Raw genomic sequence first — 25,395 nt, 5'->3', positions numbered from 1 at the left:
GGTTCCTTTTGCTTTCCATCCATCACACCTGAAGATTTAGCTCTCTTATTCCTTACTTGTGAGATCCAGTAATTTAGAATGGGAATTTGATATGGTTAATTTTAAAAATATATAAATAGTTTTTCATTGTATTTTTCATGAAGAATTGTGTCAGTAGCACTAGCAGGTCCAAAAGGAATGCATGGATCTTTAGTCTGCTGTTAATATAGCTGTCAAGCTGCTTTTGAATTGATGTAGGTAGTAGAGTATTTGCAACTAAGTGTGAAGGTCACTGGGTGAGAGGAGGTGTATCAACTGGGAATTATATTTGAATATAGGAGTGAGTCAGTCGATATTTTGGGTGTATTCTCATGGCTTTTGTTTCTTTAAGTGGTTCCTCTGCAGCCATGTATATGCCATTTAGAGACCTTTATGGTAATTTGATATTTTGTACTTAATATCCTAGTAAAATACACGCATAAAGTTCATGTTATCAGAAGGAACAGATATTGCTAATGCCTGGAAGATGTAATATTCTGTGTATTTTTTCAGACTTTTTTTTAATTAGGATATGTCTGCTTGTACAAAAAGGTTAATTTCTGTCTTGCAAAGTGTATGCAGATGAGGAAAGAGCAGTCTGATGTTATTGTAAATTCATGAACTATATCTACATAAAAAGTTCATCATCTTATTTTCCTGCTCTTGAAAGGGAACAGCTAGAAACGACAGAACATATTGAAATGAACTCTGAGTTTCACACATGCCTAACAATGTTAAATCATTTTGCTTTCTCCATAGGATTTTAAGACAGTGCTGTCTTTCCCCCAGTACCCAGGGGAGTTTCTGCACCCTGTGGTATATGCATGTACTGCAGTTATGCTGTTGTGCCTGTTTGCTTCCATTATCACCTACATTGTCCATCACAGGTAAGAATTCAATTTTAAGCACTTGTATTAAATGGTCAGCATTATGCTGAGGTACTTCAATTCTTCTAACCCTCACTGAAAAGAAATTAAAATGATCTGAATTACTGTTGGATAGTAATATCAGCAACGTGATTTACACCAGAGAAATCAAAAAAAGGTTATGTCAACATTTCTCAAGCTGTTCCCAAGCTGTATCATTCCTGAGATGTATGTCTAAATGGTCTACACACTGCTCCTAAGATTTCTAACTTGACAATTCAATCTGAAACCACGAGCACTATCAAATTGCTGTCTGGCAAATTCCAGTCAGAGAGCAGCACTTTGGACAGCTACACTGGCGGTATCGGCTTCTAAGACCAAGTTTGGTTGAAAGGCTTGGTAACTATCATTGGATAAAAGAAACTTTCTTTGACATCTAAATCTTCTTGGGTTTAGAAAACTTGTGTTTTCCTTGACATGAAAGATTCATATAAATGCCATTTCAACTACGTACTTCTGTTAAAGACCATTAGCAATTTAAAAGAGTAGGAATGTATTGTACTGTAGAAGATGCTAAATATTAATTAAGTGAACTTAATGCAATGACTTCTGATTTTCAGCTTCCATTTAATCCTTTAGAGATGTCTTGTTAAAGTTCTGCATATCTGCAGCTATGCAATAAGCCTTTTGCTTTTATTACTCTACTTTAAATGCTTGATTAGATGGAGGAAACTTTAAGTCAGTAGACTCTTTACAATTTTTACCATTGATTTTACCTTTTTACCGTTGATTTCAATGCTGTATAAATCATACTCTGTCCTATAGGTAGATTGCTAAGTAGATATTCAAGAATCGGAGAATTTTACTCTATCGTATTAAGCATTTTTTCTAAAGCGTAATTTTCATAATAGATATGTTGTTTTTTAATTTTAAAACATGATTTTTCAACAGCACAATCCGAATAAGTAGAAAAGGATGGCACATGCTTCTCAACTTTTGTTTCCATACTGCTCTTACGTTTGCTGTTTTTGCTGGTGGAATCAATCGCATTAAATATCCAATTATATGTCAAGCTGTAAGTATCTGCCTTAGTAATTCTTACTAATAGAATGAAAACCTGAAACTGTACCTTTTAACATAATATTGATAGTTCTCTTTCTTTTCATATATTGTTTCTGGATCTTGAGTTCTTCAAAATAAGTCATCATTATAAGCATGTCTTTTAAAGGCCAGGACTGGGAGTGTTCACTGTTTGGTTGTCACCTGAGTTTCTGTGAGAGGCTGACCAATGCATTAACTTCTCTCTGGCTCAGATTTCCTTATTTTAAAAAAAATCCCTGAAAATCATAATGTTTCTCTGTTCTACAGGATAATTCAGAACTATGATTCCTAAACATTTCTAATATCCTTTCTGATCTTTGGATTGAATGTGTGGAACTAAAGTTACTGCTGCTCTTTTTTAATATATATACCATTTGCCTGAGGGTGGCCCTGGCTTCACTGGGTGATCCCTAAATATATACTTGGGCAGCTTAATGTTTATAGTGTGATTATGTCTCTTAATTACAACTCAAGCTAAGGAGACAAAGCAGACCAGTACACTTGTGATTTATGGACCCCTGTTTGCACTGCTGGACTATTTCACATCTCTTGCTTTATCCTTTCCAAGGACAGAGTGCCATGAGATGCTTGGAGAGGGCATGGCCTCAGCTGCGCTGAATATAGAGGCTGAGCCTGTACAGTGCATAAAGAGAGTAATTTCAGTCATCTTCTGTAACGCCTGATGAGGGCTTCTTGCAATTTGTTTGTCATAAATGTGTTTTCCTCTCAGATTTTGTAGAAGTGCTCCAGATCTCATGAATGTTGTTGGTATTTACCTGTAGTAAAGCACTTTGTTAAGCCAACATTCTCCCAGATATTTTGCCTGTCACTAATCCCGTTCTTTTGATTGGCTTGAATGCCTGTAAACAGCAAGAGTTGCCAGCCAACAGCACTCACTGCAAAACTTGCATAACTAGTGTAAGAGGTATCACTCTAATTCTCAGTGAGGTGCTTTGGAAGCCTTTTGTGTATACTTGTGCGTGACCATCGACAAACAGCGTATGTAGATCTGTTAGCACCTCTAACGTTCTACATGCGAAGTCTACCTATGTATATTACATGGCATTCATTTAAATGAAACAATTGTCCACTACATTATTCGGAGATAAATATCTCACAATATCTAGTGTATTCTGTCATATTTAATCTGTGAGTTCTAGCAAATTGAAATACCACTTACCATTGTCTTTATCTGCAGTTTGCAAGTGAGGGTAGCAGATTAGTTTGTAGGGTAGCCATGGTCGTGTAATTACACGATCACAAATGACCATCTGTTGCTACAATCATTGTCTGGATATTTACTTTGCAGATTACACGGTAACAATGCAGTATTAACAGCAATAATGAAAAATTGATTGAGATAAATGAGTTATTAATAAACTGCTATGAGTAATACATAAACTACAGGGCTCTCTTCATAAAATGCATTATCAGTGACAGCTGTTTCTTGCTATGGTATAGGGTCAGATCTGAGCTGCTGAGGAACATGCACACTTAGAGAAACTGAATGGATCCATTCACATATGCCTTCTAATCGGTTTCATGAAGTTATTTATTTACCTGAAACCATGCTACATCAACAGACAATATCATCAGCAGTTAAAATATAGGAAAGATATAGGACACACAAGACACACACTGTCCTCTGGTTCCTGGTAGAAGTTGTCTGATGTAATTAGGCAGGGCTAATGGATGCAACAGTCCTAACAATCTAAGACAAGACTCCTATAGCTGGTAACACAGGCTGAACAAATGTTCACTCCCAGAACATCGTACCCCACCACACACCCTTTCTTGCCTACTGACAGCAATGTTTTTCAAAACTCTGTGAGTCCCAGTGGCTGTCTCCTCCTGTGATAACCCTGAGAGGATTACTCTGTGAATTAATATTCAGGGTGCCAAAGCTAGGAGGTAGGGAGGTCAGACTTACTAATGGTTTCCTGAGAAGCTCACGTATTTGAACATTTCCCATAGCTTGCATAAGCAGTGGTGGGGTGGACAGCACTCCTTTTCTCCTGCGTATGGAATATTAGCAATTCTTTAAATCACTCAGCCTAACATAAGATATATTTATATAGCTGTTTTGGGTTTGTGTGTCCCTCAAGTCTAAGTTTTGTCTCTTTCTCCTTTTTTCTTTTTTTTCTTTTTTTTTCTTTTTTTTTTTCAGTTCTGGAAAAAAAATTGATATTAGGGTTTAAAAATATATTTGTGAAAATGTTACTGCTTCAAGCAGTACTAAAATTAGTTACACACCATGTGCAACACCATCGGTGTTGCTATAGCACAGGTATCTTTCCATCTGCTACAGTTCAAAACACAGCCTCACCCTGCAGCAAATGTAATTTGCACTTTTTGTGTCTTGAGTGCATAGGGGAAGATTCCAAGTGCAAGCATTTTCTGTCCTAATTACTGAAATGTGGTGTCAAAGCCAGTGAACCTCCACCTTTCTTATTGTAATTATCCCTAAAACTTTCACACAAATTTCACTGAAACATCCTTACCCAAGTGAAATAATAGACTGAGTTAATTTTTATCCTTCATAATTAACCAAAAAGGGTGGTTCTAAAATAACTTCAATTGGATCACCTTCTCCCTCTAAATGAGGTGTCCCAGGCTAATTTTAAGCAGCAGGAATTGATGCTATGGAAATGTACCCATTTTCTGTGATAGATAGCTGGAAGAACCTTCATATCCCCTTGAAGGCAAAGTAATTACACAAAAAAATGTGCTTTCAGAGATGGTAAGATATTTATTTTTATCTGGAATCTAAAAGTCTAAAACTCCCTTTTAAACCTGCATACCTGTTTCAGAGAGGATTTTGTATAGACAGTCTCACTTGTGTATGTGCTATGCAGTCTTTATGATTTATAAAGAAAACTGGTGTTAGAGTGCTGGTCTGGAAGAGTTGATTGCTTCTTCACAGATTTCCTGTGTGAATGATGTTATATCTACAGACGGTTTATATTACCCACGAATCTGATTCTGGGTGTCACTGAATGCTGGCTGTTGATGTAGAAGCCAGAGTCTTGAGTTTATGGCAAAATCTTTCGTGCAAGGCAAAGGTGGTGTTAGGAACAGCAGAATGGGATTAATCAGAGCCAGTATGCTAGCCAGAAAGGTGCTTGAGCCAGCCAGTGGATGATGTAGTCAGCCCCTTCCATCTCCCAGAGTTAGGTCTCAGATTACTTTCCTTCAAAGGGCAGGAGGAGGATTATTCCTTTCATGTAAGGAATGAGACAGAAAGAGACACAACTATAGCTGGATCACTCCCCATGTGTGGGAGGCATTGATTCTGTACCCTCAGTCTGAAAGATTTCAGTCTCATGGCCCCTGCTTTCCAGAACAGCATGATAGCCATGAGGCTAGGGGATGAAATCGTCAGTTCAGCATGTTGAAGCATGAAGAATAGGCTTAGGGGCACAAGATTCAGGAGGGAGAAAAGTTAGGGAGTGAGATAGAATTATAATTTTTTTATCCTAGTGGCCAGTCACTGAGTGGCATGATCACTTCAATCACATCTCCAAGAACGTCCTGTGTGGTTTATCAAATAAAAGCTTCCATATAAAATTTGGCAAGGCTCAGATCTTCCTCCTCCCTGATGAGTGTCACAACTGCTTGTGACTTCCTTTCTGTAGGCAGTAAATCTTCAGCAAGAAAGGCAAAGCCTGTTCCATACTAGCCTGTAGTCTGGAAGTTAGAATACTACCCTTGGAAGTCTGACATTTGGATTTGAATCCTGTTAAACTAAGATAGTCCTAGAGCTATGTGCCACATCTCAGATAGGAGCTGTAGATACAAAAATATTATAGAAAGAGGAGGAAAAGAGTGGTTCTTTCTGCTCTAGCTGTATTTTTTTTGAAAGAATGGATGTAAAATTAATGTACTGTGATCAAGTTTGCCAGTTAGGGTGTCTCAAGCAAGAATGCTATTTAAGAGCTCTTGAGTGGCTTTTGGTGAGAAAGGCTCTGCATTGTTCAGCTCTGCTGAGACAGGAACAGAGCTAGTCATATGCACAAGCAAGACTTTAGGTGGCTGGAAACTTCACTAGCAGCAACCTGTGGTGGCTAAAGACATTGCATGCTATGGAGTTAGATGTGCATGCTGTGCTGAAGATTGTCCTTCCTGGTCTCAAGTACCTGATTTGTGGGTCTCAACTTCTTCCTCTAATTTTTTTACCTGTGAAGGAAGCAGGGGGTTGTTCTAAGGCTAAAGGTTTTAAGATCATGAAATTTTTATATCCAGTGGTGTTATAGACTGCAGAGAAATTCCTGAATCCCTTAATCTCACTGAAAATAATCACTTTCAGTGCAGGATTAATAGTTTAAATGGAATGTCAGTGCATATCCATATCCTCCTTTAAATAGAACTGGCCGAAGAAGGACAATCTTATCTGAAATATGATTACAATTTAAAAAAAAAAGAAATGAAATTAAAAACTAGGGGAAAAGAAAGAAATTTGTGTGCAAGTTAAAGCTCATCAAGAGAGCTTTTTGTGCCGAAATGCTTTGCATAAATGTGTATTCTGGTCATTACTGTGGTAACTGCGTGGTGTGGAACTTGAATTACCTCTAAGGTACTGAAATTTATTGAAGGAGCACATGCAGACAGCAACTTCTTGTTGTAGAAAAGCATAATCTTCTATTCAGTAGGCTGGTGCTTATTCCCAAAGATAAGAGTTCTAAGAACACAGGACATGGAAAAAATAAGTCCAAGGAAACAGCAAAATTTCACAATATGGCTGCAGTTATTAAATAGCTTTAGGTGCAATGCTGTCTTCACTGCATATGTCCTGACAGTTCTTTCTGTACCATTTGGCCTGTCAGTGGAAAACCTTCTTATGAATAAGGGTCATCACTTTAATATATTCAGTCATAACCCTTTGTTCTGTGTGGAAAACTCGACCCTTCCCACACAATTTTATGTGAAATACAGAAGTTCTCCTTATAGTGAAAATAGTTTTAAGTGAACACTTGGGTATTTAATTTGTATCTATCTATTGGCCTCTTAAGCTTTACAAAGGCACAAATCCACTAACAAGATATACACAGATAAATTTGTACCCTGGACCTTTAGTGCATAAACCTAAGGTTTACATTTGCTAACAGAGTTAAGTTAAAACTATTTTTGTCCAGTTCCCCGTGCTGTTGAGCCTTGTCTTTCCGTTCCATGTCATGAGCTGGTATCTCATGTATTTCTATCATAGGGCTCAGATGTCTTCCTAGCTTAAGAGAGCTAGAAAGAGGTGGTCCCACTGAAGGGGACAAAAGAGCATGCAGCCACAGCCCCTAAGTGCAACACTGAGGAAAATGCATCTCCGTGGCATGACTGATGTCAGTGCGGAGATATGGGGAAGGAAGAGGCAGAGAGCAAAGCCCACCACTTCGAAACACTGAATTTTCACGATGAGGTGTGACAAGCATTTCTTTCCTATTATTATTAGTGGATGAATAAGAGCAAAAATTCTAGTCCAGAAAGCATATTTTGTGATGGGAAGTGAGAAACAAAATAATCACCACACAGAGAAAAGGGTACCCTTTCCCTTGGAATTTAGGATAACAGCTCAGTGCACCCTTCCAAATTCCACATTTTTGTTGCGTCATATATGTTTTATCTCCACATCATCACCATTGTCCTTCAAATCTGTCAGTCATGAGGAGGTCCTGTATCACCAGGATATATCCTCTTTTCCTTTAAGTAAGAAATGCAAATTGATTTTGAGAGAGAGAGGGAGAGAGAGAGAGGCATATTATTAAAGAGTTAGTGCAGAAGTTAATAACATTTCTGTCTCTTGTCCATGTTTGTTCAATTTGTCCATATATCAGAAGGAACTAAGTTGCTGAAATATGAGCACACTGTGAAGAAAAGTAATGTGACTAAGGTGTGGCATAGCAACGATGTCTTCAGTTCAGTTGCCTCCTTAAAAGTTCAATAAAATTGTTTTATTGTACTATTTTTAGGAATCTCATTCACTTAAGCAGCTGATCATTTCTCTACATATGGCCATGTATGTTGTCAAAATTTTACATGTACGTGCCTTCTCACATGGAATTCATCCCTGCTGTTCATATTCTTATGGACTCTTTGGCATACTTGTGTAGAATAATTACAGAATGTATAGTAGCAGTGCTATGCTGAAATAAGAAAGAGGCTATGAACCAAATCTCTAGAATTTTTGCAGTTCTTTCTCATGGTTCCCACCTCCTTTTTCTTCCCCTTTCTCCTCCCCCTTTTCTCCCTCCTGCCTTTGTCCTTTACTCCCCCCCCAGCTCATAGTCATATTCACCGTGTCCCTACAGAAATGCTGCAAGCTGCATATGAACTAAGTCCAGACAGCACTAGACACTGAACTGGCAATGTCTGCCAGCTGATGGTACAAAGTTGTCTCATTCTCTTATTTCTGCTTCTTTTACCTCAAGCAACAAGAGCTATGAAGACTTTATACTCCCTTGTCTAATGTGTCAGACAAGTCCCAGAGAAAATTACAAAGGGTTTTCTGTTGATGATATTTGCTGCTATCTTCAAGTTTTGTGCTATATTACTAAATGTAAACAAAATTTGTGGAATTTTTTTTCTTTACCCATCAATTATTTTAAGTTGAGCAAAAATGAACACTGGTTCAAATAAATCATTACAATAGATTTGTGTTAGCTTTCTTCAGCAATTCTCTGTATTCCTTAAACATTTATGTGCTTTGCAATTATAGCAATATTTTACTTGTCACTGCAAAATGTCAGGTTATTGCTTCAAAGGTAACCTCATTTTATATAATCAGATGGAGACTTAGCTGATGTAATAAAGCATTGGGGATTGGATAAAATTCCAATTACTGTTTCCATAGTAATGAATAACAATTACTAACATAACAAAGATGTTAGTATTTTAGAGGTGTTTGTACTTTATTTTACTTTCAATGATAAACACACTAGTTTCTTGGAGACAAAATCATAATAACACTATTGAGAGTCTGTATTTCCTTTTAAGGGAGGATGCCAAGACCTATCGTTTAATATTAAAAATTGTATGGCCAAGTTTACAAGTTCCTTAAAATGTCTGAAAATAATCTGGTTTTAGGCAAATAGCACTGATCCCATTACAAGAAGTCAACCTTGGCTATATGCAGCTGAGAGGGAACTACAGCAGAATATTAAAGCAGAAAATTAAAGGAAATATTAGCATAATAGCAAGCAAAAATGCTGACCCCTCATTAATTTTTAAATCGCATTGTCGTGATAAGCTAACAAAGCTCACAACACAAACTAAGCTTTGCATCACTTTAAATCCAGGTGTAAAAAGTTGTCATTAATCAGGTTCTTAGAAAACAAATGTCTCTAAGTCTTGGTTTCATAACATACCATCTGGTATCACAGATATTATCTATGATAGATTAAATAACGGATTCCATCTGCTTTTTAGAAGTGTTTTTCCTGGTTAGAAAAAAACAGAGAGAAAGAAAAAATTGATGCCCTTAACAAATTCCGTTAAAAATATCTGTGTGCTTGTACACTTATGCATTAAGATTCTTCTAGAACTCTTGTTTTACTGATCCATTTACTGTGTTGTTTAACTGTCCACCCTCTTTTTTAGGTTGGCATAGTACTACATTATTCTACACTCTCTACTATGCTATGGATTGGAGTAACTGCCAGGAATATTTATAAGCAAGTCACAAAAAAACCTCAGCCATGCCAAAACAGTGACCAACCTTCTTATCCAAAGCAACCACTACTCAGGTATGGAATATTAGCTATACTTTTTTTTTCATGTGTTCCTATATAAATTTTAAACAAACTCTCAGTTTTATTTCTGTATTCTTTACTTTTTATAGACTATAAATAGGATCCATAAAGAATTAAGTCACTTATGTGTGTATAAAAATCTGAATATTTATTGTATGCTAGTAGTTGACTCTACTCAGGAGAGAGAAATATGCAGAACTGGTATTGGCTAGGTTCAGATACCTTTATCTGAACAGGAACAACTCAAATGTTTCTGTTGGTTTCTTGTGGAGGAAAAAACCTGGCTTGCTTCCGGGCTAAGGCATTATTTAATCATCAGAAACTAAGCTGTAATGACTCTCCCTTTACCCTTATCTATTCTGCAGTAAATCTTGCCCACACTTGTATTGATTGCCTAGTAACCTGATAGCAACCTTCCTCATTCCACATCAGAGATGTAATGCTATTACAGGAGCGACTGAAAGTCTGGTCTCCCTATCAGCTTTCTAGATGGAGCAGACTAACTAACGTGTCTCTGACAGCATGGCAGGTGTAATGCAGTAAGAATTTTAACCAGATGCCTATGAGATGCTGAAACTTCAAGCCAAAATAGTCAGTCTGCATAGAAAAAAAAAAAAAATTACTTACCACAAACTATGATTTCAGACCAAAGGCATGAGAAGATAGATTCATCTTTTTTGACTTCAGCTATCAAAAAGTTAGGTATTAGCTGAAGTTATCTAGTGTCCCTGTATAGATTTTGGAGGGAGACTGAGACAGAGAGGAACTTCCAGAGAACAGTTTCTCCCATCTGTCTTGGATGTTTGTGTGAAGGCGGGATGAATTGTCTTATAGAGGTGTGCATCTCTTTCCCCACAGATCATGGAAAAACCCGAATGGTCAATTTAGACAAAAGACCTCCGTTTCATAGTGAAGGATAGGAAATACAAATTCTGCTTTTTATGGCTTTGCTGTGAAAAATACAGATTAAAGTATTCTTTTAAACAGACTTAGCTTATTTTATTTTGAACACAAAATGTTTATTAAGTAGCATTTTTAGATGGCTGTGTGAGGTTGACACAACTTGTTAAAAGTCTATAGGAAAATGAATTGTGTTTTGCTGTCTGATTCTGCTGAGTGAAATCTTTATTAGTTTTCTGCTTTTTAAAACATTTTCTTCCTAGAGATGAAATTGATTAACGTTAATATTATTAACATTAATATAAAATTTGTATAGTGAAGAGAAGAAGAGCCATATTGAACATTAGCTTTGTTAGGTGTAAGCAAGAGGATATACTTCCACTGAGAGTGCCTGACTTTGCTAATACGTTATTTACTATATCATTCTTCACAGATGAGAATTTTACTCTTTCAGTTACTAGCTCATGGCAAAATGAATAATTGTCAATTTTCAAATGCTGCAGTGTGGCTATTAAGGTAGAAAATTGTTACAGGTTACATAGACCCAGCATAGTGTATGTTCTTCAAATTCAAATCTTGTTTGAGTTGGAAAACAATAGACAATCAGGTTACAGAAAAGATTACTCTAATTAGAATCTTTGTTGTACTAGTCATGTTGAGGTTCTCAGACAGTGAAAATAAACAGTAGATATTTCAAGTTTAGCAATAGAAATGATAAACCTCCTTTTAGCTGTAAGAGAACATGAGTATAATTGTTTAATAGCTAAGTAAAATGATTCTAAGTTATGTTTCTCACTCAGGGCACCATATGTCCTAGAGGCACAGGCACTGAAATATCTAACATGATTTCATAATGGTTAGTACTAGATTCAAAGTAGTAAGGATCAATTTCATTTCATGTAGAAAATGGGCATAGTATATGGAAAATGAAAAATTGCTTTAAGCAAGAAAATGCCAAACTCATAATTAGGAATTGTTGTTCTTTTAGAATGATAACGATCACTTTTATGGGCATTTTAACTTTCCTGGTTTTAATAAAATTAAAATCAGAATTATTCTCTATCATAATATTTCCATAAAATCCAGTTAAGATGCTTATATTTCAGTATAGTCATTTATAAGAAATGTTTTAACTAGACAGTGTTCTTGTATCTATAAGCTGATGCCAGCCTTTATACATATTGTGCCCCAGGTACAGAAGAGATAACATTGCAGTTTGTCTAAGTCTGGGTTTGGGTGAGGGAGTGTTGATTTTTGTCTCCATTTGACACCAGTAAATAGCTAAATGACATAAAGTTTGTTCAAATGGAGATTAAGTTAAGCATTTTTATATGTCAGGACCATCAGTGCTAGGAAGCCTATAACATGGTCTGCAAGACACTTTTAAACAAGAGGTAGTTTGTCAGTAATCCCTGTCTATAGACCTAGTTTGACTTGTGTTCAGGTTTTGTTGAACACAAATATATGAATGCGTTTGGCAAGAACTGCACACTTTGCTGTTCTCTTTTCTGGTAATGGATGTATATGATAGACTGGGTTTCCAGTTCACATATGAGTGTTTTTGTATTCCTTGTATACGCACTTGCCATATAAGATGTAAGGATATCTTTTGTGAGTCAGTAAGTGGGGACTACTGCCAAAAATCAATACATAAATCTATGACATGGAATTTACCAATGAAAATTCTCTCACCACATTTTTTTCAAAGAGCTTGATCCACTCTAAAAAGTAGCTGAAATAGTGAAAATAAATACCAAAATATCTAAAAGGAGACCTGTTAGTAGAAAAGGATGTTTGCTTCAGTTTCTCTGCCTGCTATTTGCATATTCATTTGCAGAAGTAAGACAAATGAGGTACACCTGATCTTTTCCTCCTAGTTTTCCTTGAGCTGTGGCAAGATGTATCCTATTATGTAAAATTGTGGTTCTCTACTCATTTTCTCTGTTTCTAGACACAGCCATCAAACTTGAAATCTTTTTGCAGTGTAATTTTACTGAAACTCGTTCTTCATGGCAATATGATTTTGAATATTGCCTCTTTTTATACATTAATCATATATTATACAACACATTATATATGTTATACATGATACACTATGTATATTTTATTATATATATTACACATGATATATATATATTATCTGTTAATTATAGAGTTAAAGCTCTCAGGGCCTATCACTTTGATGACTGGAACGAACTGTAACAATTCTGGTACTTTTCACTAAATGTGCCTGGATGCTAATAAGGTGGATCAAATTAATGCATCATTGAATCTTGTGTATTGAAATGCTTAACCCTAGCACTTCAACAGATAATGAAATTACTTCCTGTAAAATATACTCTCCGGTATTCTTAATAGAAATAAATAATTCTATCTGTTCATCCTCTGTGGACATTTGTTAAACCTGGCAGAGTGTTGGCTTCTGACTCATCTGAAGTCAGATTTTGCCAACAAAGACAAAGGGGCGTGCAAGATTCAGCTAGTACTTGCAATGTACAAAACTTCTTATCAGCCCAAGCTGAGGCACAGGTAGTATTAATTTTTATACCTGATATGTGCATGCATTTTTCATGTGATGCTGTGTGCACATACAGATTAAACAGGAGTACAGACCAAGCAGAAAATATTCCTGAAATGCATTCTGTTAAAATCATTCCTTTCCAGAAAGAGAGAAAAAAATTAGACTACTATCATTTTTAATAACTACTGAGCACAATTGCACTATAAACATTTAAAATAAAAAAATAAGCAAGCTGCCAGCTGGGCCAGAGATTGGTGTTAAGGAGATGGATAATGAAGTTACCTTTTATCTCAGAGTTAGGTACAAATGTCTCCTAATTTCCTCCATCCTCTTTTATTCAATGAGCATCTTGCAAGGTAACTAATATGGCAAACTTCAGATTACAGAGAGTCCAATACGCCATATCTGTCGTGAAAAAACATCCAATATGCATAAATAAGGTTGCAGAATCATCTGCAAAATGGATAACAGGTGATGTCACTGTCTCTGCTGAACTTCATCTTGTTTATTATGTAATGCATCTTGATCAGCTTTTTAAAAGGTTGTTACTAAAGTTGTGGGGCTTCTAGGAAAAGTACCTCGTGCAGTGCCTTAGAAAAATCGTGTATCTAGCTGTAGTAGCAATTTAGGAATGGATTGTGTGTCCTTCCCTTTGTATTTGAATTACTAGGCTTAGTACTATGGCTGTTAAAAATAAACATAGAGAATTTTAGGAAGATCATAACTCAGGCAAATTAAATCAGTTTTCAGCAGCACACTCACAGCACCTACAGTCAACATGACTGGCTTCAATTCCATTCTTTTATTGCTTTTAACTTTAAATAATTTTAAAAGTTAAGAATCATTTCTAGAATGAGAAAGCTGTTTGCATATTTCATATATTTTGAAATGTCTTAGCTGTTTTTTGGAAACTGTCCTTTAACTTGCACACAGAACAGAGCTCGAAATAGTAGGTGAGAACTGAAGTAGTTCAACTGAACTGTAACGTCTGCTAATGGATGTGTACGTGTGTATATATGTGTGTGTGTCTGCTATTCTGTATAAGTTTGTATATGGGCAAGTATCTGTACATCGTCCATACACTTATAGAGTACTGAGGGATGTCTTGGAAGTAGCAACAATGAGGTCTTCCTTGTGGGCTCTGTTTATGGTGTAGCAATGACTAACAACCTACACCCTGATCACATGCATGTGCAAGATGTGATAGTGCCCCACTTGCATCCTCCCCCTTCCTGTGAATGCGGAAGCAGCTCTTCACAGTCATTCCCTGGCTCATTATTTCTCTCAGCTAACCAAACATTAATGAGTAGTATCCAGCTAAACAGTAGCTAAGTATCTTTGTGACACTGAATTATGTTAAATTCTTTCACTGAATAAAGGAGAAACCATGCTAAACTTTCACATCCAGGGAAACCATCTCCTTTGGTTTGTGTAGACAAATCCTGTGATGAGCCTCTTGCCTCGAAGTGAGAAGATCTTACAGACTTGCATGATACCACAGGGGTCATGGCATCTGCTTAGTGCTTTGCTCACGGTGTTAACCCTGCTTGTCTCAGGATGAACACCGAGATGCTTGATCTGAATTATGACAAGCTGGAAACCAACTCATGGGCACAAATGAATCTACTGCTATATACTGCTGCATTTACCTAACTGTAGGTCCCAAGAAACCCTGGCTGGAAGTTTTGGGACTTCCATCACAAATTGATGATGTGGCAATTTTTACTGAATAAGTTACCAATAAAGCAGGCTATTTTCTGAATTTGAGTTGCACACAATATTCGTTATGTCATTGAAAATTGGCACATGATGTTTTTGCACCATAATGGAGGTACTAAAAACACTCTAGTTATAAAGACTAAAGACTTCTTATATTTAGTTTTTTAAAGAATGATTATGTCCTTTGCCAGAGAAAAACCCTAGAATAAAGCTAACTAATGGTTTCTAATATTCCTGAGGTTGAAAAGGTCTTCAGAAAATGATCTTTGTTACTCTCAGGGTCTAGAAAATCTCCCCTATCAGTTATAACAGGTTGCCTATAATTTATTGCAGCATAATAGCAGTGTAATGGGGGTTCAAATTTTGACCAAGATAACAAATTCTCTATTAAACATCAAGTGTGCCAAATATGTCATGTCATTTTCTTGGCCATGTTCTTTTCTGGATCTTGAGTGTGAATCATATGAAGCGACTTAATTTACATTCTGACAGACACAGACATTACTTGTCCCCTTGACACCAGCAGCTCTGAAATGCAGTTAAGTTCTAGTGCATTTTTCATTAGCACTGGCTCTCATGAATTCATGTCTTCTTGTATCAAATAATGATTGAGAGAGAGGGAGAGAGAAAAAGGCCAGATGAAAAGCATCAATTACAATCCATTGTTTTCTTCTTTATGGTATGCCCTTAAGTATTAATTTCCCTAAACTTCATCCATAGAAGCCCATCTTTCCTTCCCACAGTGAACATACTAAACCTCCTCTATAAAGTTTAAATTTAGGCCTGATTATCCCAAGGGATTATCTACCTTTTCGTTAACAACTCTCTATAGTTTGTACACGTTGAAATAAACTGGAAATGCCCCAGGGCAGTATTCTCGGAAGCCCTGAGGAGATCTCTGTTGTTCACTCCTTACTATTAGCATAGACACAGTTCTGTCATTGGAGAGTGAGTGAAAGTGATGTCTCCCTGCAAGTAAGTTTTTTGCCAGTTGGATGAACCATGGTACAGTAAGCCAACAGTCTCACTGAAAATCTGCTATACCATGCTCAGGAAGTTGGCTATAATTTAAATACTCAATTGCATCCTTTGCTTAGAGGACAGAATATTTTGATGTGGGCAGAGTCAGTCATCAGGAAGTTTAACTAATGTCTCTGGTATTATCATCAACACTTCTTATTTTAGTTATTGAAAGTTAAGACCAGAAAATTTTTTTCCCAATGTATATTTTTAGATCATTTTCAAATTGTGCTGTAATTAGTTTGCTTCATTATTGAACAATGGAAGTTTTTGCAATCCTTGTGTATTCGCAAGGCTGCTTATAGCCTCAATACCATAAATTCCTAAAAAGAACATAGTGTGTAACAGCTGCTTTCATGCATATTATCTGCAGATCACTATTCCCCTGTTTCTTGTTTCAATATTTATCATATTTCCCAGGAAGGAGAAAGGCCATATTGCTAAAATACCATATTTAAAATTTTTGCATTTGATAAAAATTGAATGTAAGAGAAACCATGTTTTCCTTCCGGCTATTTTTTTAGTTTTATTCACCAAAATAAGGCTTATATTCAACATGAAAATACACAAATATGTTATTATATTGGATATTAAAATAATCGAAGGACAAGAGCCATTTCAAAATTTTAGTGTGGTTTAATTATAGAGATAATATTTTAAACAATGCTGTATTCTGAAGACAATCTTAACTCTGACATTCAAAGATGACACAGCTAATGATATAGCAGTACCACCAGAAATGCTGATCTTATCAGTCCGACTATACTGTGTCTTATCAGCCTAACAATTTAGGCAAGTTCTCAAAAAAAATCAAAAACAAACAAACAAACAAAAAAGAATTATTATGCTGGGACCTTAGCCAGAATGACCAGAAAGATTCTGCCACCTGAGGTATAAAAGCTGTTGATATGACAAGCTATTTAATATGATCACTCTTAAAAGGCTGATATATGGTCAGATGGAGTCATGGAGTATAGCCAGAGCTATTTTATTGCTAGCTAGCAATGTAACTGGAAGATCTGCAGTGGAAAGGAGTACAAAATAGTGACAAGGGAAACATTTTCATGAATTCTTCGTATTCAATTTCAGCCTGAAGCTAAATGCATTTCCATCATATGGGGAAAATTATCTTAGGTCAAAGAAAATGTTTAATTCAGCTTTGAATTAATTGTTCCACACAAGAACTTTTTCAGAGAAAACAAAATATTAAAATATTGAGGAGATTCACAGTAGCAATATGTTGTCAGTGGCACCCTAAGAAAGCTGTTGCACTTTGCATAGGCCATGTAAATATTCATTGCAGGTGGCATTGGATTGCCAGTCTGTGGTATCATAGTGTGGAGGTATTTTCCTGCCTACTCTGAATCAAACAAGCAAAAAGATTAGAACTTTGCTTCCCCATCTTCAAGGCGAGTGACTGAATTATTGCATTAAGAGCAAAATGGTAAAAGAGCCACCTGCTTTACTTTTAGTTTCACTTCATCTGGCTTGTGAATCAAGCCTCAAACTGGGCGTATTTCAAAAGTTTGTTCTCATTTTCTAGTTGGCAAAATTATTCTTCAAATCTGACCAAATGGTTTAAGTGAATGATGCCTGGAACAGAGGTTCCTCTTTGATTTGATCTTATTTCAAGAGCATGTTACAATCAAAGTAGAAAAAGGATTTTGTTACTACCGTAACTTCATTAGCTACGATACAGGCAAGATAGATACACGCAATGTTGATGCCTTCCAGAGTAGAAATTCAGTTATACCAAATCTTTAAGAGATGTTGAGGTAGAAGGTGAAGTTTTATCTTCTTTGTTTAAAGAATAGTGTCTGAGCCACTTAGCATAGATGAAAAGAAATGGTTTACAGTTATTGCAAAAGAAATGTCAACTTATTACTTGTAAAGAAGCTATTAAACAGCATAGCAAGTCACGTATCAAGACTTTCAACTGAAACTCTCCCCGGTTGTAAAGCTATTGACAGACATAGCAAAAAAAGAAAATTACAACATCTGAGTGATACCTGGTCATTTAATGAGGGAATTATGGTCTTGGGACTTAGAAATTGTTAACAACATGAGTTATGGCATTTGCAAGCTTGCAAAGTTATGAGCTTCAGGGAGACTTATAACGATTCCTATGATATTTCCAAATTTGAAAGGATGTAACTGCAACATGCTGATCTGCAGAACTGTATTAGGTTGAATTTTCAGCTGCTTTTATCATGAGTTCACATCTAGGTATTTCCTGGAAATTCAGAATTCTTATCACACTATTCCTTGCCTCAACACTTTCCAGAATTCAAGCTAATACATAATTGTAGAGGATAAGTTAGAGGGTAGGGTAAGCTTGATAAAATGCTCCATGCTTTGATATGCTGCTCCAGGCAAAATGTAAAATGCTGATTGGAAATTTTGCAAGTTCTAAAAATCCTTGAAGATAATATATTCAAACTCCAATGGGGGCTTTGTAGAAAACTTTATCAGATTTGAAAGAGCTAGTATTTTCTCAGACGATTCTCTGGTGTCATATAGATTAAACTTGATTATGCAAACAGCTGTAACTAGAAATGCATAAGATAATTTCAAATGTGTCTATTGCTATAGTATGGACAAAGAACTAAGCATTCCCATCTGCATGAAATAATATTCACCACAGTTACAGAAAAGGCTATCTGACTTTTAATTGTGGATGATTGTACTCATTTACTACTAAGAAAATTTAAAAATGAATCATTTGTTTTATTTAAATAAAGCCAGAGTCACATTAGATACCAATTCTTTCTTATGAAAATTGTTATGTGAGAAGAATGGAACTTAAAGCTTGTTACAGGACACTTCTCTTTTAAGTGGGTGCCTGTATACATCCAGCTTAACTGTAATGAAAACAGCGATGTTGCAAGAAAACATAAGACATGAAGAATTGTGAAGTATGTTGTACAGACTGATGAACTGCAGTGTCACAGAAACTAGAACACTGCAGGTTACCAAATAGTATAATATGGAATTATTCAATAGTCTATAATAACTGCAGCACAGTACAACCACTATGCATTTAAATTCTAGCATGGCATAGGTCTTATTAGGTTATTGCATTTACCAATACATTGCCACTATTCCATAAAGTAATTTTGGCTTAAAGATAATATTAGATTCCAAGATCAAATGATAACAATAAAAAGTACATGGGTTATCTTAAAATAAACTAGCAATAAAAAACAAATATATCTTTTTATGCACATATAAATGTTTTTAGCAATGATAGTTTTCAGTGAATAACTGGGAGTTACACATATATAATCACAGGAAGATTTTGGTTCATGCATGGAAATTATTGCTTATTGATACTTACAAATAAAACTTGGTGAATTCCCTGGAATTTTAATGATACAGGTTAAAAGAATTTAAATATATAATATTTAGTATACCTTAGCAAAATAGAATGTCCAGATTAAACTCTATGCCTGTATTGATTGAGTACTCAAGATAAAGGGGTGGTGCCATTATTATTCGATCACACTTGGTACTCAGGGAATCATTCAAGATTTTAACTATTTATCTGAAAGTGAATGTTGGCTTAGTTTTTTTTGTGAAAGAAAACCTGAGCTCACGAGATACCTGGCTTATTTATCTATTGATTAGAGAAATACCTAGTTATTGTTTTATCTATTGACTAGGAGGTAGGAGAACTGTGATTACTGAAGATCATTTGTGTTTGCTTCTCAATATTTATAAGCAATGCCAAGAAATTAGAAGATTTACCTTTGAATATTCTATATGATTTTTGTGGAAAATATATGAAATGTAAGAAGTAGTTCCCTGTTCCAACATGCCCTGACTGGTAGCTATGCTTATTACAAGTAGTTATGTCAGTAGATATAGGTAATTCACCAAGAACATTATCCACAAATTTATGCCTATAAATCTCTGAGCAGATAACAATTTGTTCAGATATAATTACTGCTTTAATTTATCTTCTCGTCTTTTACTTTTGCAATCATTTGTTTTATAGGTTGATTATGGAGGGTCCCTGAATTTGTGGTATTTGCTAACTATATGAGTCATGAGTGGTCAGTCATAGGGTCTTGCTGCTTCTTCATATTAGATGAGTTTACAGACATATTCAGAAAAAAATACCCATACAGGAGGAGTTAATTTCCAAGAAATATTTATGCATACCACTTTGGAATTTGATTTCTGGGATTACTGATGTCAGTAAAACTCATTCTCCTGAATCAAAAAGATAAGGGACAGGAATCATGAGCAAATTACTACCACTGTTATTTTCAGAATAGCTACCCCATGCTGGCTATAATTCATATGTAAGGCATTTTAGACTATTTAATGTGGCGTATCATACTCTTGTTGCCTCATATAAGAATGACATTAAACTTGTCTGCTCATATAGACTCTTAGTCTTCCATTAGTGATATTGAAGAAGCAACCAATTAGCTATATTCCCTCTTCATGTATTTAAGAGAGTGTTTTCCAACTAGAGAGAACACTTTACTTCTTTCTGAGGTTCTGGCATTGCCAAATCCGATAACAATTATTGTATCTAGCAAAGCTAGGCAGCCTTTTGACCTGGAAAGCTGAGCAACGAGATGTTCTTATAGTTTTGTGAAGATGGCAATGACTGCTGTTCATTCTTTTTCAGATCTCCGTTTTCTGCGTTACTAACGCCATAACATTCTGGAAATGACATGTCATTTCTAGCTTTTAATTAATATTTCTCAATTATTATTTATTTATAAAGATAACTCTCCTTTATCTCTGCTTGTCCTTTTCTTTCAAAGTTTCATGATCACTTCTGGCTGAGTGCTCCAAGAAACCCTGTGATTTTTTAGAGACTTACCCTTTGACCTTTTTATATATGATGGAAAAAGCTTTGTTTTTGCTTCTGGTTAAAATCTGGGATAGGGATCACCAAAAATAGATTTCTGTGTATGTCAGTTTTTAAACAACAGGAAAAAGCAAATGTTCATGCCATCATCATATATATAATAGTTCCCATAGCTCAACTTAGTAAGACTAAAACCGACAACAGCAAAATCCCTCAACATTAAAGCTAAAAATTGGGGTTGACACTCATGAACTCATGCAATTGTACCTTTGTTTCTTACTTTAAGGACAAAATGTCAACCTGAATTTTTACCAATAAATCTAAATTTCCATGGTTCTGTGGAGTAAAGTCATTAATTGAATACAGTTTGTCTATGATTTAATAGCAGGGTAATCCATAATCATTCTTTTATGTATAGCATTTAAAAGGGAATGCTTTTTGCTGCCTCTAGATTAGCAGATTGAATTACATCCTATGGAATATGAAGGGGAAAGTGTTCCAGAAAGAAGCCAAAAGCCTTAAAACCATGAGGGGAAAGTTATTTCCATCATGCTTTAATGCTTCACTGCTGCTTGTTACATTTAATAACACCTACTTGGTAACATTTTAAGTTCTTGGCTACCTGGATATCTGTCAAGACGATAAATTGGAAGTTGTGGAAGTGGATAACATTGCATAAATCCTAATGGAACCTTATGGTTTTCTTTTTCCTTTTTGCAAACTGTAAAAATGAAACTTTGCTAAGATTCTTTAGAGGATAGATTAGTTTCTGCAAAAGAATAATGCAATTGTGTAGGATGAAATCATGCAAGTCTGCATCTCACTCCTATGGAGCTTGACCAAAATCAGTAGGAACACTTACATAAGTCATGGATGCACAACTTATCTGATACAATAATAGACTTTACACATAGCACAAATTTTTCTTTTGTTGCAACTATTCTTGGCTACAGCCACAGCTGTAGGCGTTGTTGATGGGATGCGAAGTGGGGTCTTTTTCTGACCTCAATCCTGTCCTATCTCAGTTACATTTTAATAATACACTATATTCTTCTGAAGAACTCAGGCTGGCTCTAGGCACATAGCCTTTTAATTATAGGAATTTTCAAGCTATGCTCACTCACCTGTGAATGAGTCTACTCTGAGTAGTGCATATGTTTCAATTTACAGAGTGATATAAACTAGAAAAGCAGTAGGTCTAAAGAGCTCTTCTCTCGGCATTGACAGCTGGTATGGATGGACCCTCATAAGATTGAAAAGATAACAATGAATAATAAGTTAATCACAGAATCATAAAAATAATAATTTTGGAAGAAACATCGGTAAGTCATCTAGTTTAACTCTCCGCTCAAAGCAGGTCCAACTTAAAAGTTAGCTCAGGGCTTCATCCAGTCAAGTTTTGAAAATCTCCAAGGACCTTATTTCTTCCTCCCATCCTAGTTCTGTTCCCTTTTAGCTTTCATCTTGAATGGACCACAAACATGAAATGTGAGGGCTATAACCTAGTCTGAAATAAAGCACAAAAAAAGCCGTGAGTTTAAGAGAACATCATTCAAATTCATAGCTACATAATGTAAAATATATAAATACCATGTTTATAAACACAAGTAAATCTCATCAAATTGGACACAGTATATCTAAACCATTGATGAAAGAATATAAGGAACAGCAAAAGAAACTCATCATGTGGTGGTCACCTCGTTCTGCCACAGTCCATAAGGACTCTGATTCTCTAGTCCTGACTCTTTCAGCCTTTCCAGAAGTTTAACAAATTTCTAAAAAACTGCAGAAATAAGAATCAAATAGAGTTGTGACAAAAGTGATTTTCCATCTGTGCAAATTGAAAGTATCTCTACCTCATAAGGAAATTAGCACCATTTGTGCTAATACCAGAATACTGAATATCCAGTGCTCACAGCACTCAGATGTGATGGCTGACCCTTAATTGTCTAATTCAAGGAAAGAGAATCTGCCTTCCTCATCACAGAAGAGAGTCCAGGCACCTGATTATTGAGTATTCACACATGGTTTTCTCTCACTATCACTTAAAGTAGCAGGTTCACTTGGTATAATAGTTCACTATACCAAACTAAGCTTTAAATTGTTTCTTGCCTCGGGGCATGTTGTTATGAATAATAGTTTTTTGCTCACCTTGGTCAGTGTGCACTGACCAGCCAATGTGTGTAGCATTAAGAAGGTATGGAACTTTGTTATGCCCTAACAGATGTTATGCCTAAAGATGTTGTCTACCTGGATTTTAGTAAAGCCTTTGACACTGTTGCCCACAGCATTCTCCTGGAGAAACTGGCTGCTCATGGCTTGGATGGGCATATGCTTCACTGGGTAAAAAAACTGGCTGGATGGCTGGGCCCAAAGAGTGGTGGTGAATGGAGTTAAATCCAGCTGGCAGCCGGTCACAAGTGGTGTTCCGCAGGGCTCGGTATTGGGGCCAGTTCTGTTTAATATCTTTATCAATGATCTGGATGAGGGGATTGAGTGCACCCTCAGTAAGTTTGCAGATGACACCAAGTTGGCTGGGAGTGTTGATCTGCTGGAGGGTAGGAAGGCTCTACAGAGGGATCTGGACAGGCTGGATCGATGAGGCCAACTGTATGAGGTTCAACAAGGCTCAGTGCTGGGTCCTGCACGTGGGTCACAACAACCCCAGGCAGCGCTACAGGCTCGGGGAAGAGTGGCTGGAAAGCTGCCCGGTGGAAAAGGACCTGGGCGTATTGGTTGATAGCCAGCTAAATATGAGTCAGCAATGTGCCGAGGTGGCCAAGAAGGCCAATGGCATCCTGGCTTGTATCAGGAATAGTGTGGCCAGCAGGACTAGGGCAGTGATCGTCCCCCTGTACTCAGCGCTGGTGAGGCCACACCTTGAATACTGTGTTCAGTTTTGGGCCCCTCACTACAAGAAGGACACTGAGGTGCTAGAGCGTGTCCAAAGAAGGGCAACGAAGCTGGTATTCTAGAGCACAAGTCTTACAAGGAGCAGCTGAGGGAGCTGGGGTTGTTTAGTCTGGAGAAGAGGAGGCTGAGGGGAGACCTTATCGCTCTCTACAATCGGAGGTTGTAGTGAGGTGGGGGTCGGTCTTTTCTCCCAAGTACCAAGTGATAAGACGAGAGGAAATGGGCTCAAGTTGTGCCAGGGGAGGTTTAGATTGGATATTACGAAGTATTTATTCACCAAAAGGGTGGTCAGGCATTGGAACAGGCTGCCCAGGAAAGTAGTTGAGTCCCCATCCCTGGAGGTATTTAAAAGACAGGTAGATGTGGTGCTTAGGGACATGGTTTAGTGGTGGACTTGGCAGTGCTAGGTTAATGGTTGGACTGGATGATCTTAAAGGTCTTTTCCAACCTAAACAATTCTATGCTTCTATAACAAAAATGTGATGCATTCAGTTATGTGAAGGCTGTTGTTATTGTGCTAGAAAAATATCCAAATACATTAATCGTTGTTATATGGGTTTAAAATTACTTGGTCCAGTTAATACTTAAGCCATGAAGAAAAGGAAATGCAGCTTTCTTTCAAATAGCAAAACTGAGGAATGTTGAAATACATGAAAATGAAGCTGTTATTACTAAGGATTCCTAAGTGAAAAATGACAGGAAGTAATAAAATGTGTTTTAAAAAATGTTGGAATACCATCTAATTACCAAGTCAAAGAGAGTAGTTATTCACAATTAATCAAATTAGTAAGTCTGGGATTTCTAATGTTTTCTTTCTGTATGAGTCTGTTGAGGTGTAAGTAGTGGTTGCATATGCTATATATACATGTTCCAAACGTGGCCAGCTGTAAAACTGAACTATCATTCATGGGAGATGCCAACATTTTTTATATGTCTTCTTATGCTGAAAGGGAAATTAAAGTCAATATTTAGAAGTGATTAGGTAATAGATATTCAGAAGAATTTCTGGTTGGAAAAAAATTGAAACATTCCATCTTGATAGTTTGGGGTTTTTACCTGAGCTATACTTCGCAGCTTCCCATTTTAAATTTCTGGTGCATAAATTTTCAGTAACTCTAGTCTTTGTGGAGTGCAAGTTAAATCTTGAGGCAGGCACTCTACTCTGTTCTGCTGCTCCATATAAGTACTTAGGTATTTTTTTCCTCAGCAAGTATTTGTGAACAAAGACAATATAAGGGTAGAAATACAAAAAAAGAAAAAAAAAACGTGTTTAACTTATACAGACACCTTACACAGACACCTTACACAGAATACCTGCGTTTAGATTTTTCATTGTGCAGTATGGGTAAATAAAGCAAAAACATAGTGCCTTCAGAATCAATATGTCAAGTCATCTAGGGTGTATTTTAGGATGTTAACACCTGTGCCTTGCACTGATTTCATCTGAAAGTGTTACTGCATGGTTTTCTTTATGATTGAAAGCAGTATTCTCTATGATTGAAATAGTCTTTGATGTTTGAGGTACTATTTTTTCTTAACTTTCAGGGATGCCCCCTCCTTAACTCAGACCTGTAGCAAACCCTAAAAATATTAGAACTATTAAAAAAAAATTGAAATATTTTAAAATGGGAACCAAAATAAAGCACAGAGTCCCTTCCACTACTGTGCGCCGAATATGGACTTTAGAGAAATTTAAAAACTCTTGTATGCTTTTCACATCTGCAACAATTCCTTTCAGGAAACTGTTTCATCTTTTCTCTAAAAATGTGGGTT

The 25,395-nt window shown here is 36.3% G+C and overlaps 1 protein-coding gene across 2 annotated transcripts in view; it reads left to right on the top strand.

The window, feature by feature from the left end:
* ADGRA1 (adhesion G protein-coupled receptor A1) overlaps positions 1-25,395 on the top strand; it is a 285,341-nt gene that overhangs the window by 241,920 nt on the left and 18,026 nt on the right. Inside the window, exons 15-17 of one of the 2 annotated variants that reach the window (XM_087767270.1) lie at positions 778-905; positions 1,836-1,959; positions 9,570-9,715. In XM_087767270.1, coding sequence (XP_087623396.1) covers positions 778-905; positions 1,836-1,959; positions 9,570-9,715 — 398 coding nt within the window. Of the gene's footprint in view, positions 1-777; positions 906-1,835; positions 1,960-7,316; positions 7,393-9,569; positions 9,716-25,395 lie in introns of those variants that run through there. The other variant, XM_087767271.1, reaches the window with a different exon arrangement.

The sequence above is a fragment of the Nipponia nippon genome, unplaced genomic scaffold (genome assembly GCF_047370975.1).
Source record: "Nipponia nippon isolate SJK-2023a ecotype South Korea unplaced genomic scaffold, ASM4737097v1 scaffold_3, whole genome shotgun sequence".
In the NCBI taxonomy this organism is placed as follows: Eukaryota; Metazoa; Chordata; class Aves; order Pelecaniformes; family Threskiornithidae; genus Nipponia; species Nipponia nippon.
Note: the sequence above shows the minus strand (reverse complement) of the source record. Positions and strands in the feature narration are given on the sequence as shown.